At 38.1% G+C, this 15,961-nt stretch overlaps 1 protein-coding gene across 1 annotated transcript in view; it reads right to left on the bottom strand.

Annotated features, from left to right (window-relative positions):
• Positions 1–15,691, bottom strand: part of NSD1 (nuclear receptor binding SET domain protein 1) — a 252,169-nt gene extending 236,478 nt beyond the window's left edge. Inside the window, exon 1 of the mRNA XM_007952943.2 lies at positions 14,765–15,691. Coding sequence (XP_007951134.1) covers positions 14,765–15,691 — 927 coding nt within the window. The remainder of the gene's footprint in view (positions 1–14,764) is intronic.
• Positions 15,692–15,961: the final 270 nt, after the last annotated feature.

Below are 15,961 nucleotides of genomic sequence, written 5' to 3'. Positions count from 1 at the left end.
CTGTTGTTGTTCTGTGCCCGTCGAGTCAGACCCGACTCATAGCGACCCCTCCTTGGGTTGCCGAGACAGTATCACTATGAAGTAGATTGCCCAAACTTTCTTCCGAGGAGTGGCTGGTGGGTTTGAACCGCCAGCCTTCTGGTTAGCAGTCAAGTGCCTTAGGCACTATGCTACCAGAGCTCCTATTAAGGTAGTACTGGATATTAAAATAAAATCCCCAGAAAGTAAAGAAGACTGTAGCAGAATTTCTTCAATTCTTTACAAGATCCTATAAAGGTGAATTATCAAATGTCTAGAAGCACAAGCTTTGAATCAATAAAAGAAATCATCCCAAAATACAGATCTGACTACATAAAACATGAAATTTCTCCAGTACAACTATATAACATCACTAATTAAAACAAAATTCAAATTAGGGAAAAAACTATTTATATCCAATGAGAGAAAAGGTTAATAGCTATAAAACATTAAAATCCCAAACATACAAATCAGCAAAGGATATAGACACAGGAAAAAATACAAAGTAAACAAAAAGCAGAAATCATTTTCAACAATAAAACTGTACTAATTTAAACAATCTTGTATTATACATCCATTTAATCAAAAAACTTAAAACAACCAATGCTATTATAATCATTGGGCAAATGCTGGATTCATACAGGATTTACAATCCTTTCAGAAAGACATACAGAGTAGGTATATCAAGAGACACAAAAATGTATAACCCTTTGCCCTGATAATTCCACTATCAGCGCTTTATCCTTAAGAAAAAATTCCACAGATATTACTACGAAACTGCTAAGGTATTTATCAAGACTTCCCTTACAGCTCTAATACGTATTTCCTCAAATAACTAATTTCAGTGGTTTAATTACATGCACTGTAGCATTCTGCCCCAAAGCTCTGTTAACAAAAAGGAAAAAAAAAAAAAAAGCATTTTAAATGTAGAACTTTATTACCTCTCAACAATGGTTCTGCAAGTTGTTATAGATCATGGCATGGTGGATGTGCTGTTCCTAGATACAGCAATTATAAAAACAGATTCAATGCATTTTTCAATTGAACGAACTGCAACGTTAAAGAAATGCCTTTGGATATAAAATTCCAATGTCAATTAGTATCGTGTTGATTTCTGTTATTTTCAATGGTTACAGATATAACTTGCATTTCACCTACTTCCACCAGGGAGCCCCAACAGCTCCAATTACAGCATCAAGAGAAATTAGAGATGACATGGGGAATATACTCTCATAATTTACAAAAGAAAAACTACCTTCAGACTCTTCCTGGTCTATAGGGAGTATCATATAACCAGTAATGATTTTTTTAATTTAATCTAATGTGCAAATGTAATTGTTCATCTTCCAAAACAGATTTTTCCTTCTGACAATCTTTAACAAGAGTATTGTAATATTTTATATAAGGTCACTAGAGATGTAAAAAGAACTTTGTAAATCTTAATAAAGTAATGTCACCTAATATAGTGACTCAAAACCAAAAAAAACCCAATGATATTAACTGAACTCCAACTCACAGGAACCTTACAGGACAGAGTAGAACTGCCCCATAGGGTTTCCAAAGCTGTAAATCTTTATAGCAGCAGACTACCTCATCTTTCTCCCACACAGCGGCCGGTGGGTTTGAACCATAACCTTTCAGTTAGCAGCCAAGCACTTTAACCACTGCACAAGCAGGGCTTCTTTAATATGGTGACAAATAATAAAATAAAATCTGCTCCCATTTATTAAGGGCAAACCGCAAGTTTGTAAGATTTTATTGGTTCTTTAATAAAATAACCCAAAACTGAAAGCAGTATTTAAGCCATAGCCAACCACCCCTGAGGAAGCAAATGGTGGAGACCTGTGGCCTCCAGACCATGGTAGCAGGGGACATCAAGCTCAACTGGCATAACATACTGCACAAAAATGTTCTACATCCTACTTTGGTGAGTAACAAGTGGGGTCTTAAAAGCTTGCAAGCAGCCATCTAGATACAACAATGGGTCTTTCCTCATTCAGAGCAAAAAAGAATGAAGAAAACAGAAGATGCATGGAAATAATTAGTCCAGGGGACTAGTGGACCATACGATCCTCAGCCTATATGACCATGAAACCACAAGGACTAGATGGTGTCCAGCTACCATTGTCAACCCCTCAGAAGGGAATCAGCGCTGGAGATCCTGGATAGAATAGTAGAAGAATGTGAAACAAAACTCAAAATCCTAAGACAAACCACGTTTACTGGTCTGATAGAGCCTGGTGAGACCCCTGAGACTATGGCCCCTAGTTACCCTTCAGGTCTGGAACTGAACTCACTCCCGTGGCTTGCTGCCAAACAGACAAGCATACAGGGTGAACACTTACGTCATGTAGATACACTCCTTAGAACAATCAATCAACCATGGGAGAAAAAAAAGGCAGTATTTGCACAGGGAGACAGTTCAGGGGGCAGGAATGCATAGTAAAGAAGACAGGGAAGAGGTAACTCAGGAAGTGGGAAGAAAGCTGTTACATTGTGGGGAACGGCAGTCAATGTCATGAAACAAAATGTGTATGAACAGCTGTATAGAAAATGAATTTTCTCTGTAAACTTCACCCAAATCACAATAAAAAAATTTAAAAAAAAAAACAATGTTTAAAAATTATGATTTGTATATAGCTATCAAAAAGAAAAGACCACAATTCATCTGTCAGTTTCATTTTACTCAGGATCCACCCTTGGAAGCAGCAGTCAAGAAGTGAAACAATGTATTACACTGAAGAATCTGCTGCAAATGACTCTGCATTTAAAAAAAATATGTATCACTGCTGTCAAGTTGACTACAACTCAGACACTATAGGACAGACACCTATAGGGTTTCCAAGGCTGTATTCTTTAAGGAAGCAGACTGTCATATCTTTCTTCTGCAGGGCAGGGTTCCAACTGCCAATCTGTCAGTAGCAGCTGAGTGCTTAGCAGTCACTGCACCACTACCAGGGCTCCTAAAGTCCTCTGTTAAGTGTTAAAAAGCAAAGATGTCACTTTGGTGCCTGACCCAAACCATAGTATTTTCAACCTCATATGCATGCAAAGAGCTGGACTGAGAAAGACCTAAGAATAGATGTCTATGAATTATGTTACTAGTAAAGTAAACCATAGTATTTTCAACCTCATATGCATGCAAAGAGCTGGACTGAGAAAGACCTAAGAATAGATGTCTATGAATTATGTTACTAGTAAAGAGTATTAAATATACCATGGACAACCAGTAAGAACTAACAAATTTGTCTTGGCAGAAGTACAGCCAGAATGCTCCTTAGAAGCAAGGATGGACAGACTTTATCTCATATACTACGGACACGCTATTAGGAGAGACTAGTCCTTGGAAGACACCATCCTTAGTAAAGTAAATGGTCAGTAAAAAAGAGGAAGACCCTCAACAAGATAGACTGAAACAGAGGCTGTAACGTGCTCAAACACAGCAACAATTGCCAAGGTGGAGCAGGATCAAGTAGTGTTTCCTTCTGTTGTAGGGTTGCTATGAGTCAGAGCTGAATTGATGGCACCTAACAATAACAATTAAAAAGAATGTAGATCATTCTGCTGTTGTTATGTGCTGTCGAGTCAGAGCCAACTCATAGGGACCCCACCTTGGGTTTCCAAGGCGGCATCACTACAGAAATAGATTACCCAACCTTCCTTCCAAGGAGTGGCTGGTGGGTTTGAACCACCAGCCTTCTGGGTAGCGGTCAAGTGCCTTAGGCACTACACTACCATCATCTAGAATATACAAAGAACTCTAAAAATTCAACAGTAAACTATCAAACAATTCAATTAGAAAACAGGCAAAATACAAACAAAAGACAGGCATAGGAGCTGAACATTTACATTAGGTAGATACACTCCTTGGAGAGATCAATCATAGGAGAATAGAAAGGCTATGAATGAACAGGGAGACAGGTAGGAGGGGTCGTGGGACAGGAGTGCATGAGAGAGAAAGATATAGGAAAGAAGTAACTATGGGGAGGAAGTAGTAGGGAAGTTGTTGCATTGTGGGAAATTGTAGTCAATGTCATGAAACAAAGTGTGAGCTGCTGTATGGAAAGTGAATTTGCTTTGTAAACTTTTACCCAAATCACAATAAAAATTTAAAAAAAAGAAAAAGAAAATGGGTAAGATATATGAATACATTTCACCAAAGATGATATACAAATACCAAATAAGCACACAAAAAAATGTTCAGTGTCATTAGCCATCAGGACAATGAAAATTAAAATCACAATGAGATGTAACTATACACCTATCAAAATGGTTAAAAGAAAACAGTGACAACACCAAATGCTGGTAAGGATGCAAAGAAACTAATCATTGTATATTGCTGGTGAGAGATTAAAAAATTGTCACTCTGGAAAACAGCTTGGCAGTATAGAATTAAACAAGCAATTATCATGTAATAAATGCTTCAAAATTTATCCCAGAGAAATAAAAATTTATGTTCACACAAAAACCTATACACAGATGTTCATAGTAGATTTATCTGTAATAACCTGGGATTCGAATCAGATCAGTCATGGCCAATAATACCACAATACTGGAGCAGACTTGAGTTTACAAAATGTGGGTATACCTGAATGTTAACCAGAACAGGAAAAATTACAGGTCAAAGCCTTGAAATGGAAGTCTTGGAAGAGGCACAATGAGCTCTTTCAGGAGCCCAATGTGGGAGCCTGGGTTACTGTCAAAACTGTGGAGAGAACTCACACTCACGGCAGCATAGATGGCTATCATCTTTGAGCCAGGCACCACTGTTTCTCATTGTGATCAAGAGATTTGGTTGCTGTGCAACATGCACGCTGCCTTGTTTCCTAAGGAGATTAAATTTCTAACAGGGTATTGACCTGTAATTTTTCTCATTCCAGTTATTGTTTCAATACTCCCAGTTTACAAATCTGGGTCTGTTCCAGTGTCGCTTCACTGGCCATGACTGAACTGGGAAGAACCACTTCAAAGACCTGGTAATAACCAAAAGCTAGTATCAGCCCAGCTGTCCTTCACCAACTTAATAGTTACACATACCATGGAACACACTGTTGTTAGGTGCCACTGAGTCAATTTTCAGCTTACAAACAACTGCCTTATAGGGTCTTCATGACTGTAATCTTCATGGAAGCAGATCACATGTCTTTGTACTGCAGAGCCGTCGAACAGTTTCAAACTGACAGTCTTTGGGTTAAGCAGGCAAGTACTTAACCACTGCACCACCAATCCTCTTTATATATCTTGTAGTAATAGTAGTATATTATATTGTTAAAATATAATTACTATTATAATGTAATATTATTATTCAGTATCTTTTCAATATGTTAAGGACATCTCTTCATGTGAACATGTACACAGATCTATACTTTTTTATTCTATTACCAAGATTTTTATTGACATCATTGTAAACTGATATGCAGTTGTAAGAAATAATACAGAGATTCCTTGTATTTTGTCTAGTTTCCCCTAATTTAACATTTTGCAAAAACATCTAATATCACAACCAGGATATTGACATTGATAGAATCTACCAATCTTACTCAGATGTTTCCAGTTTTACCTCAACTGTGTATGTGCATGTGCACACATGCCTTGTCTGCATCAAGTTCTATACATTTTTATCACCTATGTAGATTTTTATATCACCAAAGTAAATATACTGAATAATTCCAACACGAAAACAATCATTTCTCTTGCCCTTTTATAACCACGCTCATCTTCCTCTTGGCAATTCCCAACCCCAATCTGTCACCTAAAATGTTATAATTTCAAAAAACATTATATAAATAGAATCATCTAGTATATAACCTTTTGTGATTGACTTTTTTCACTCAAAGTAATTGCTTGAGATTGACTGATACTGTTCAGTGCATCAGTAATTCCCTTTTTTAACTGAGTAGTGTTCCATGGGGATCCCTGGTAGCAATGGTTCAGCACTCAGCTTCTAACCAAAAATTTGGTGGTTTGAACCCATCCAGCAGGTCTATGGGAGAAAGATCTGGTGATATGCTTCCATAAGGATTAGAGCCAAGAAAACCCTCTGGAGTAGTTCTATTCTGTCACATAAGGTCACCATGATTGACAATAGCTTGAATGCACCTAACAACAAGATATGTAACAGATCATTTGTGTTGCCAAAAGAAACAAAAATGCACATATACGTAAAAAAAATTTCTATTAAGAAAACCAAAGATTCATGGAAACAGTAAGTCCTAGTGACTGGTACACCATGCGATCCTTAGCCTATATGACTATGAGACCAGAACTAGATGGTGCCCGGCTACCAATGTCAACCACTTGGAGGGGGGTCTACGTAAGAGATCCTGGGTAGAGAGGGAGAACAATGTGGCACAAAACTCAAAAGCATTTGGGGGGGGGGAGAGGGGCCAGGTTTGCTGATCTGATAGAACCTGGTAGAACCACTAAGACTATGGCCCCTAGCTGCCCTTCAGGTCTGGAATTGAACCCACACCTGTGGCTTCCAGCCAAGCCAAAGGTAAGCATAGGTGGTGAACATTCACCTGAGGTAAATACACTCCCTTGGAGAGAACAATCATGGGAGAAAGAAGAGCTGTTTATGCACAGGGAGACAGCTCAGAGGGCAGGGGTGCATGGAGGGATGGACACAGGGAAGAGGTGACTGTCAGGAGGAAGTGAGTGGGGAGCTGTTGCATTGTGGTGAATTGTGGTCAATGTCATGAAACAAAGTGTATGTGAACTGCTGTATAGAAAGTGAATTTGCAAAAAAAAAAGAAAGTGTATTTGCTCTGTAAACTTTCACCCAAATCACAATTTAAAAAAAAAAAAGTTAAATTTTTTTCTATTTTAAGAGTAAGAATGAGGGAGTATATAAAAAGTGTAAGTACGGAGACTTACATTCCATTTTTAGGTTTATCACTAATTTGTCTACTTTTCTAACTAAATTCTACATTTGAGATTATTAAAAGAAGTTTCAAAAATGACTGTTGAAACTCACCTCCTAAAAAGAGGTAGGTTTCCTTTCAATGGGCTCCTCTTGACAACCAGGAGGTGGAAGTTAAACATTTATACCCATGACTAAGGACAATCAGCCAAAAGCAACAAAGTAATCAAGTTGGGGTAAAAAAACCTGCCCCTTAAGGTATAAACTAAATTCTAATTACCAAACAGAAATGCATCAAAAGCTTCTGACTGGGGGAGGAAAAGGGAGGTTAAGGTGGTGGAAAAATTATACCAATAAAGAGTAGGGTTGCACAGCTGATTTGGTAATTGCTGTCAATAAGTTGTACACCTGTAAAAAGTTGAATTGGCAAAAGTTGTGATATATTTACAATAATGACAAAAACCAAAAAAGTAGCCACTGAAGCTGTTTATGTACAAGCACAAACCTCATGGGATTTAATTCCTTGGTTTACAGATTTATAGGGTCATGTTTTCAGGAGACAAACCAGTTAATTGGCCTAATAATGCATTTAGTGCTTCTGTTCTACCACCTATTCCTTGTGTAGTGCCTAGGGTCTTAAAATATATAATTACACCAGAGTTATTAGTGGTTACCAGGGTAGAAGGGAAAGGAAAAGGGGAAGCTTTTGTTTGTGAGTCACTGAATTTATGCTAATGGTAGAATATTTTGGAAAAAGGATAGCAGTGATGGTAGCACAACATGAAAAATGTCATCAGTCTCCCTGAGCTGTAAATGTGGAAGTTGTTATGCTAGTGAATGCCTTGGTGTGAGTATATTCACCACAATAAAAGTAAAAGCACAAAAAACAAAAAAGCTCCCAAGCAGCCATCCAAAGCACAACTGGTCTCTACTCACCTTGAATAACAGAGGGAAGAGGAAAGTCAGGAATAGGAAGATAAGGAATGTGTGGCTAATTGCCTCCATGAACAACTGCCTCCTTTGCCATTAAACCAAAAGAATTGGATGGTGTCCAGTTACCATTACTGAATATTTTGATCCAAGATTCCAGATAAGAATCCTGATCAAAAGGGGCAAAATGAAGAACAGATTTTCAAATTCTCAGGGACTGTACACTTTATGGAGCCATGGAGGGTAGATGAACCCCTGAAACTAATGCCCTGAAATAAATCTTTAAGCCTTAACCAGAAATACCCCTGAAGTCTTAAAACTGAGTAACAGTTTAGCTCTGGTACCACAGTGCCTTGACTGCTAGAAGGCTGGCAGTTCAAACCCACCAGCCACTCCTCAGAAGAAAGATGGGGCAATCTACTTCCATAGTGATACCTCCTCAGAAACCCAAGGAGGGGTCACTATGAGTCGGGTCCAACTCGAAAGCACGTAACAACAACAACATGCAGCAGGGAGTGTACCCAAGACCATGTAAAGGGTTGGCAAACAATGGTTCTACAAATATATTTGTATGTTCTATAAGAATTCCTAGGTGTATAGTAGAGCTGACAAGGGACAAGGTTGTAGTTACTTCTTGGCCACAGCCAGCTACCCAGAGGGAGTGAATAGTTGAACCTGTGACTCAGAACCACAGTCGCAGGGGACATCAAGCTTAACTGGCATAACATACTACACAAGACACTGTTCCACCTCCTACTTTAGCGAGTAATGACTGGGATCTTAAAAGCCTGCAAACAGCCATCTAGTTGCAACGATGGGTCTCTCCTCATCCAGAGCAAAGAATGAAGAAAACCAAAGATTCATGGAAACAATTAGTCCTAGTGACTGGTACACCATGTGACCTGCAGCCTATAACAACTACGAGACCAGAAGAACTAGATGGTACCCAGCTACCAGTCAACCACTCGGAAGGGGATCTATGTAGGAGATTCTGGACAGAGAAGGAGAACAAAATGGAAAAAACTCAAAATCATTTGGGGGAAAAAAAGGGGGGCAGGGGTACAACCAGCTTTGCTGGTCTGATAGAGCCAGGTGGAACCACTGAGACTACGGCCCCTAGCTGCCCTTCAGGTCTGGAATTGAACCCATACCTGTGTATTCAAGCCAAACAAAAGACAGGCATATGAGTTGAACATTTACCTGAGGTAGGTACACTTCTTGGAGAGAAACAATCATGGGAGAAAGAAGCACTGTTTAAGCACAGGGAGACAGCTCAGGGGGCAGGAGTGCATGGAGGGATGGACACAGGGAAGCGGTACTATCGGGAGGAAGTGGGAGGGGAGCTCAATGTCAATGTCATGAGACACAGTGTGTGTGAACTGCTGTATGGGAAGTGAATTTGCTCTATAAACTTTCACCTAAATCACAATTAAAAGAAAAATTTGAAAAAAAAAAAAAAACTTTAACTCTGGCATGGCATATACAGCCTGTATTTATACCTCTATCTCTAGACAATCCCACTGGTTCCTATCAAGGAATTTCTTGCCACTTGTATAAACTATTTCCTTTTACTTGCCTGCTTGTCTCTGTTCAAATTAAATATAAGTCTCTGTGAAGTCCTACCTGATTACTCCAGGCATGCCTTCCTCTACACCCTCACAGTACACCTAACAGACCAGTTAGTATCCTGCATCATCATTGCTTACACTAGTCTTCCCCACATAATGAAGCTCCTTAAAAGCACAGACTATGTCTGTCTTTTTTTTTTTTTTTAATACTAATAATGCCTGGCACAAAGGAGGTACTCAAATGTTTTTTCATCATATAAAATGACTGACTCCAAGGTTTCCAGCCACGAGATGAACAAAAGGATGACATTACCATTAACACAGAAGGAAAAGGATGTTTGGAAATAAAAGAGACAGGTTCAAAAATGGAAATAATATTATATTTTAAGTAAGTATATCAAAGAGGAGCTCTACTGGCTATTAGATTTTCTTGTCTGAAGCTCAGAAGTCAGGTCATATAGTTTTCACACAGCAGAGTAGGAACAAAGTAAATCAATGGAAGCAGATGATACTGTAGAGAAAGAAGGTAAAGAGAACAAGCTATATATATATATATATATATATATACACACACACACACACACACTCTCACACACATACTGTAAAGTGGTCATAATGCTGCAAATCCAGTGAAATAAGTATGGAGAAGTTTTCACTTGTGACTTACAAAAGAACAATTTTAGCAGAGTGGAGGATATAAAAGCCAAACCACAGAGCATTATAGAGTAAGGAGAGAAAAGAGGAAAACAAGAAATTCAGCTGTAAAGGGGATCATAACTTGAGGGTTATAGATTCCTCTAGCATAGAAAGATGTCAACCTATTTTGGGGCAGAAAAAGTGATGTAGTAAAGAAGCAGGAGAATGAAGATCCCAAAGACAAAGGGGAAAAAATAATTAATAAAACAAAATCCCCTAGTAAGGAGGAGGGTGCTGGGTACAGAGAACCTGAGAGGTGTGCAGACATAATCAATTTCCTTCTCAAAGAGGAAAGAAAAAAGTAGAGAACTGCTGGGATGGTGTGTCAAGAGGAAAGAATTCCTGAAGAATCATTTTCCTCTCAGGCACCAACACAACACTACAAGCCTTAGACATCATCTACACTCATCTCTCTCCTTTACTCCTCAAATCTAGTTTCCAATTTTTGGCCTACAATCCAGGCAACCCCAAAAAGGCTGCCATTTTTGCAATCTGGAATAATCTTTTAAGTTTACTCCCTCTCTTTCCAGTACTGATTCTGCTCTACTCTAAGCTTTAATCAATACCGCAACACTCTCATCTCCCCCAGCCAAACTTTCCCAAATACAGATTTCATATCACTTCTCAGCTAAAATCCCTTATTTGCTGGCTTCTTTTCTATCACATCAATACCGAAGACCCTATAACCTGACTACACCCTTCATACCCAACCAATCCCTAAAATGTATCCTCTGAACATGCCCGTTTAACTCTCCACATCTAAACATAGTACCCTTCTCCAACTCAATGGCACATAACAACAACAAAAAATACCTAATCAAACCCAACTTAGCCAAAGCCAATTCAAGTCCCACTTCCTTAAAGCTTTAACTACTCTAGGTTTCATTTACCTTTCCACTTAAACATCCACAGCAAATAATTTAGTGCAAGAGGTGGCTTGTATTTTCTTAATCTCCAAGACTGTAGAGGGACAACAAATATTGTCACAACGCCAAGAAATCTATTTTTAAACAGCAAGTTTAAAAAATAATCTCTATTCAAACATCCATACCATGGACATACCATTTTTCATGTAATGAGGCAGCATCTAACTATTATTACAATGCAAATCAAATACAAGATAAACTGCAAACAAATCTGGCAAAAAGATATAGCATTTCTTAAAGTACATGTAAATAATAATCCAATTACAAGAAGGAAAAGATGATCTAGGTCATACCAATAAAAAAGAGAAAACTGACAAGGATACTAAAACAGGAGCTTCAAAAAGTGATTTGATTTGATAAACATCCACGATCAAAAGACACCAATTGTAAGTGGCATAAAAACAAAATTGGTAAAAAAAAACTAAAATGAAGCCCTCAAATATTTTTATAAAAATTTATCCTATTAATTATCATGATGAGAAAGTGAAACATAAAAAAGTGTCATCTTCCTATTGTACAATTTTACTGAGCATTTTATCAAGTGAAACAATCTACTTATTTCTAGTCTAACAAATATTTGCCATCAAATTTTTTATGAAGGTTCAAGAAAGTTTTATTTTCATAATTCTGTTTTTTCAATAGAATCTAATACAATCTAAATAAACCTTTTTCCCCTATTTACCTATGAAACTTTAGTTACCATAAGTGAATTCATTTTCAGGTTTTGTTTTTTTTTTTTGCTTCTTTAGATAAAAAAGATGGTTACCATAGTATGTATGTCAGACCATCCTGAAGCTGACTTCCTCCTAAGAACTTCAAAGATCTTCAAATTCATGACTATCACCATATATAAATTCTCCACAAACTAAGAAAGAGCAGAGCACTAAACAACTGCTACAAATGAGCCCAGTGAAGAAACCAGGAGTTACTTTAAGCCAAGGAAAGAATGTCCGAGACCTTTAGTGGTCACTAAAGAAGCCAGATTATTCTATGTTGTCCAGAGTTTGTCTTGCCTCCAAATAACTTCAAGTGCCTTGAAAGTTGGCCTATCTCTTCTGACAAATTTTTTTTTACTACAAGGCTATGAAGACCCCATGAGATAATACAAACCCAAACACTTAATAAACTATAAATTACTGCCTGTTTGAAACTTGGGGCTCTGGGACCAACCTTCAAGATTTTATCAAACACCTAACGTGTATAAGGGAGTTCTGGTAGCATAGTGTCTAAAGCACTTGACTGCTAACCAGAAGGCTGGCAGTTCAAACCCACCAGCCACTCCTTGGAAGGAAGGTTAGGCAATCTACTTCCAAAGTGATACCACCTCGGAAACCCAAGGGGAGAGGCTCTGTATACTGGGAGAACTTAGGTGTCAACTCAGTTAAATATAAAAGCACCAAGTCAGAATTACAAACTTTGATGACAATGTGTTCATATCACTATCACATACAGAAAAAATAATTAAAGAGCACATGAGGGAAAAGTGAAGAAGCTATTCATCTAGGAGGCAAACAGCCTGCTTATAGCTAGATATACAAAACAGCAGCCAATATAATCTTAAATCACTTGCTTTCTCATTCTAGAAAAACGGTTAACAACCCTAATAACTACTCTTACCTCCAAGAAAATATTACTCCATCACAACATTATAGACAAAATAGAAGATAAACAGCATTTGCTAAAGACTTTCTAAAATTTCCAACCTTGAGCATAGGATAGGATCTAATACAGACAAGGGCTCTACAGCTGCTCCACTGTGATTAATTAACTTGTATCAACTAAGTTTGAGTATGTCAATATTGCCTGACTCCTTAAAACCAAGGATGAAGAGAATTCACCTCACGTACTTAAGGTATGTTACTAGGAGGGACCAGTCCCTGGAGAAGGACAACATGCTTGGTAAAGACAAGGTCAGCAAAAAAAGAGGAAGACCCTCAACAAAATGGATTGACACAAAGGCTGCCAGCAATGAGCTAAAACATAGCAACAATTGAGAGGATGGCACAGGACCAGGAAGTTTTTCATTCTCTCGTACAGAGGATCGCTATGAATTGGAACCAACTTGACAGCACAATATATAGAATTGTTTTTAATTACATCTTTCCCAAGCCACAGTGTTTAGCTAAATTTGCATTCCACTGAGACTTATTTCACTTTTTTAAGTCTTCAGTTAAAAAACTGCAAAGGCAAAAATAATAGTAACAGGTTTCAACCACAACCTTGAACCAAAGGCCTGACAGAATAAAGACATTTGCTTCTTTAACCCCATGAAGTCTTTGAGCAATTTAAATTTTCTTCATGAGATTTTTTTTCTGCATTTAAAGTTTGCTAAATCCCATTTTAGATGAACCACATACTGTCTATAAGCGCCAATATTTTCAACTTTTTTTTTTTAATAGAACCAATACTCTACTGACATTTCTTTAATAAGAATCAGAACAAATTTATATTTCGGTTTGTATGCTTCTAGAGAAACATCTGTTACTATCCTTGGATCTAGGTTTTTATGTGAAAACAAAGACAAAACAGTATGTATGTAAAGTAAGTTTCAATGTGAATGCAAGAAAAAGGATTTGTCTGCACTGCCAACAGATTTTCAATACAGCCTCTCCACCCTAATAAACAACCACTAACTTTCAGGACGATACAGACTCAAGATAACCACCAAAGTAATTTTTTTTAAATCTGCAACCACTAAGCTAAAATACCATGAAGTAGTAACTACAGCATATTTAAGACATGAACCAACAGAAACAAAAGTGACACACCCACATTTGCCCTCTACAACTTTAAAGAATAGCAGATCTATATGGTAAAGTGAATGTTTAATGCACACAAAACCACCACCACACACTATATAATCTTTTCCTGATAAAGCCTTGACATCCTAGTATTACAAAAGTATTTCTGGCCCCTCAAAAAAATATTATCTTTTGTGATATTACTGGTGACCATGAATATGTGTTTGGGCAGAAACAAAATCAGAATCAAATAATTAAAGCTGATAAACCTTTCAGCAATGAAGTAGTTTCAGATTTCAGAGACTGAGGCTCAGCGAAGACACTAACAAGACACTCAAGAAATTCTGCATAAGTCCAAACAAAAAAAGTTTATAATTTACAACCCTGTATCAATATTACCCAACTCTACTGAAAATAAATTAGATTCTCTCCATCTCTATACATAAGCTTCAAAATGAAGTACCACAAAAGGTTCAAAAGCCAATTCTGTGGTGCTAGTTATCAAAAGCATAGGTTGTTTTACCTTCACAACAGGTCATTTAGAAAAATTAACCTATTTAAATTGTACTAACAATCCAAGAAAGCCAATTTTCTCATCTTAGCCCTTACCATGTGTACCAAAATGCACCGCCACCCTCAGAATGAGGTCACCCCAACAACTAAAAAACTAAGCCATGATTTATGCACAAACAGGATACCAGGTAATAAACTGGTTCACTTGCACTCAAGATACTGCCAGGCCACAGCCCACTTTAGGCTAAACAATGTACACTTCCATCTTGAAAATTTAAATCTGAACTCTTAAAAGTTTAGCACTTAGCCAGTCCTCAACGGAGTTTTTGAGAAAAGCTGAAAAGAACTAAACGCATAAAATGGAAAGAAATTTAAAAATCAAAGTAGTTTCCCTAAAATGCTTTCAGCTGTGAACTGATAAGCACCCAAAAACCAATTAGTTGTTTCCCTTTAAGTTGCCTGTATATATACATTTATGTATATATTTAAGTTGTACCAAAAACTGCTTACAAATGGCAACTCCTGTGAAGTAGATGATGATGAAGTTCCAGGTAATTCTAGCATGTTTCCTAATGTACTGGTACTGGAGTCTGGATCATCCTGAAAAGATAAATTTATTGAGTTTAATTGCTCTTCTACGGTAATGTTTGTATCTCCTAGTGAAAAGGGGGCTGGGAGAAGGGCTGCTTTTTCATTGCTGCCGTCCACTTCACTTCTTTGCTTATTTTTCTGTGTTTCAGTTTGAGGAGCTAATGGCAAGAATGGCGATTTGACTACACCAGGTCTACTCTCTGATGTGCTGTCTTGTTCATTTCCCATGGCCACGTCTACATCATTCTCTGATTTAGGCTCATAATTGCAGGTGGCATTGGTCTGAGTTTCCTCAAAGATCTCCTCTATACTCTCATCCTCTGTGACTGGCTGTTCTGGGTCCATTTCAGAATCTACATCTGCATCGTCCACACAAGTAAAATTCTCAAAGTGCAGAAAGCCATTCTTGATAGTCTTTGTTACTTTTACCTGGAGTTCGGGGGAGTTATTACAAGAGGGTTCCTGTTTCATAGGAAGTGCTGTTGGACCACCAGGACTCAAGGAAGTGCAAACAACTGGCGACTGAGCTCTTGAATCACTTTTTTCAGGGTCTTGAAAGGATTCTGATCCATCAGCAGACCCATTTAAATACTCTACATTGATCATGGAGGCCAAATCCTGTAGTCTCCGCAGTGGAATGTAACAAGATGGAGAATCTTGTCCATAAGCATTTTGGGATGTTCCACTGGCAGTCGGTAACTGCATAGTACACCCATTAAGTGGCTCAGAAAAATTGGATTGACCATTACCGAATGGGCTATCCTTGTCTTCTGGGGCATCTAAATTCACTGGATTGGAAAAAGGCAGCAAACAATTTCTTCTGGGTAGTTCACAGGTCTGATCCATCCTGGGACGGCATCAACCTGGAATCCAAAAACACAGCAATTAATCTGAGTTAATAGGCCACTTGGCTCTTCTCTTCAAAATGGCAGCCACTTCTCAAGGCCTAGTGGCCTCGATGCCTTTCTGCTGCACTTCCACAGACGGAAAAAGTTCCCCCCGCTGACGATGGAAAAATGGCCTCGGTGAGGCTCCGCAAACTCCATCTTCCCGGAGCTGGGCAGATCCTGCCACATGGAAACAGCCCGTCCTTTTTTTCTGCACTGCAGACTGGTG

This window comes from Orycteropus afer, unplaced genomic scaffold (genome assembly GCF_000298275.1).
Source record: "Orycteropus afer afer isolate SDZICR_OR568_19922 unplaced genomic scaffold, OryAfe1.0 scaffold00366, whole genome shotgun sequence".
NCBI classification, from domain to species: Eukaryota; Metazoa; Chordata; class Mammalia; order Tubulidentata; family Orycteropodidae; genus Orycteropus; species Orycteropus afer.
This window is presented reverse-complemented; position numbering and strand designations above follow the sequence as displayed.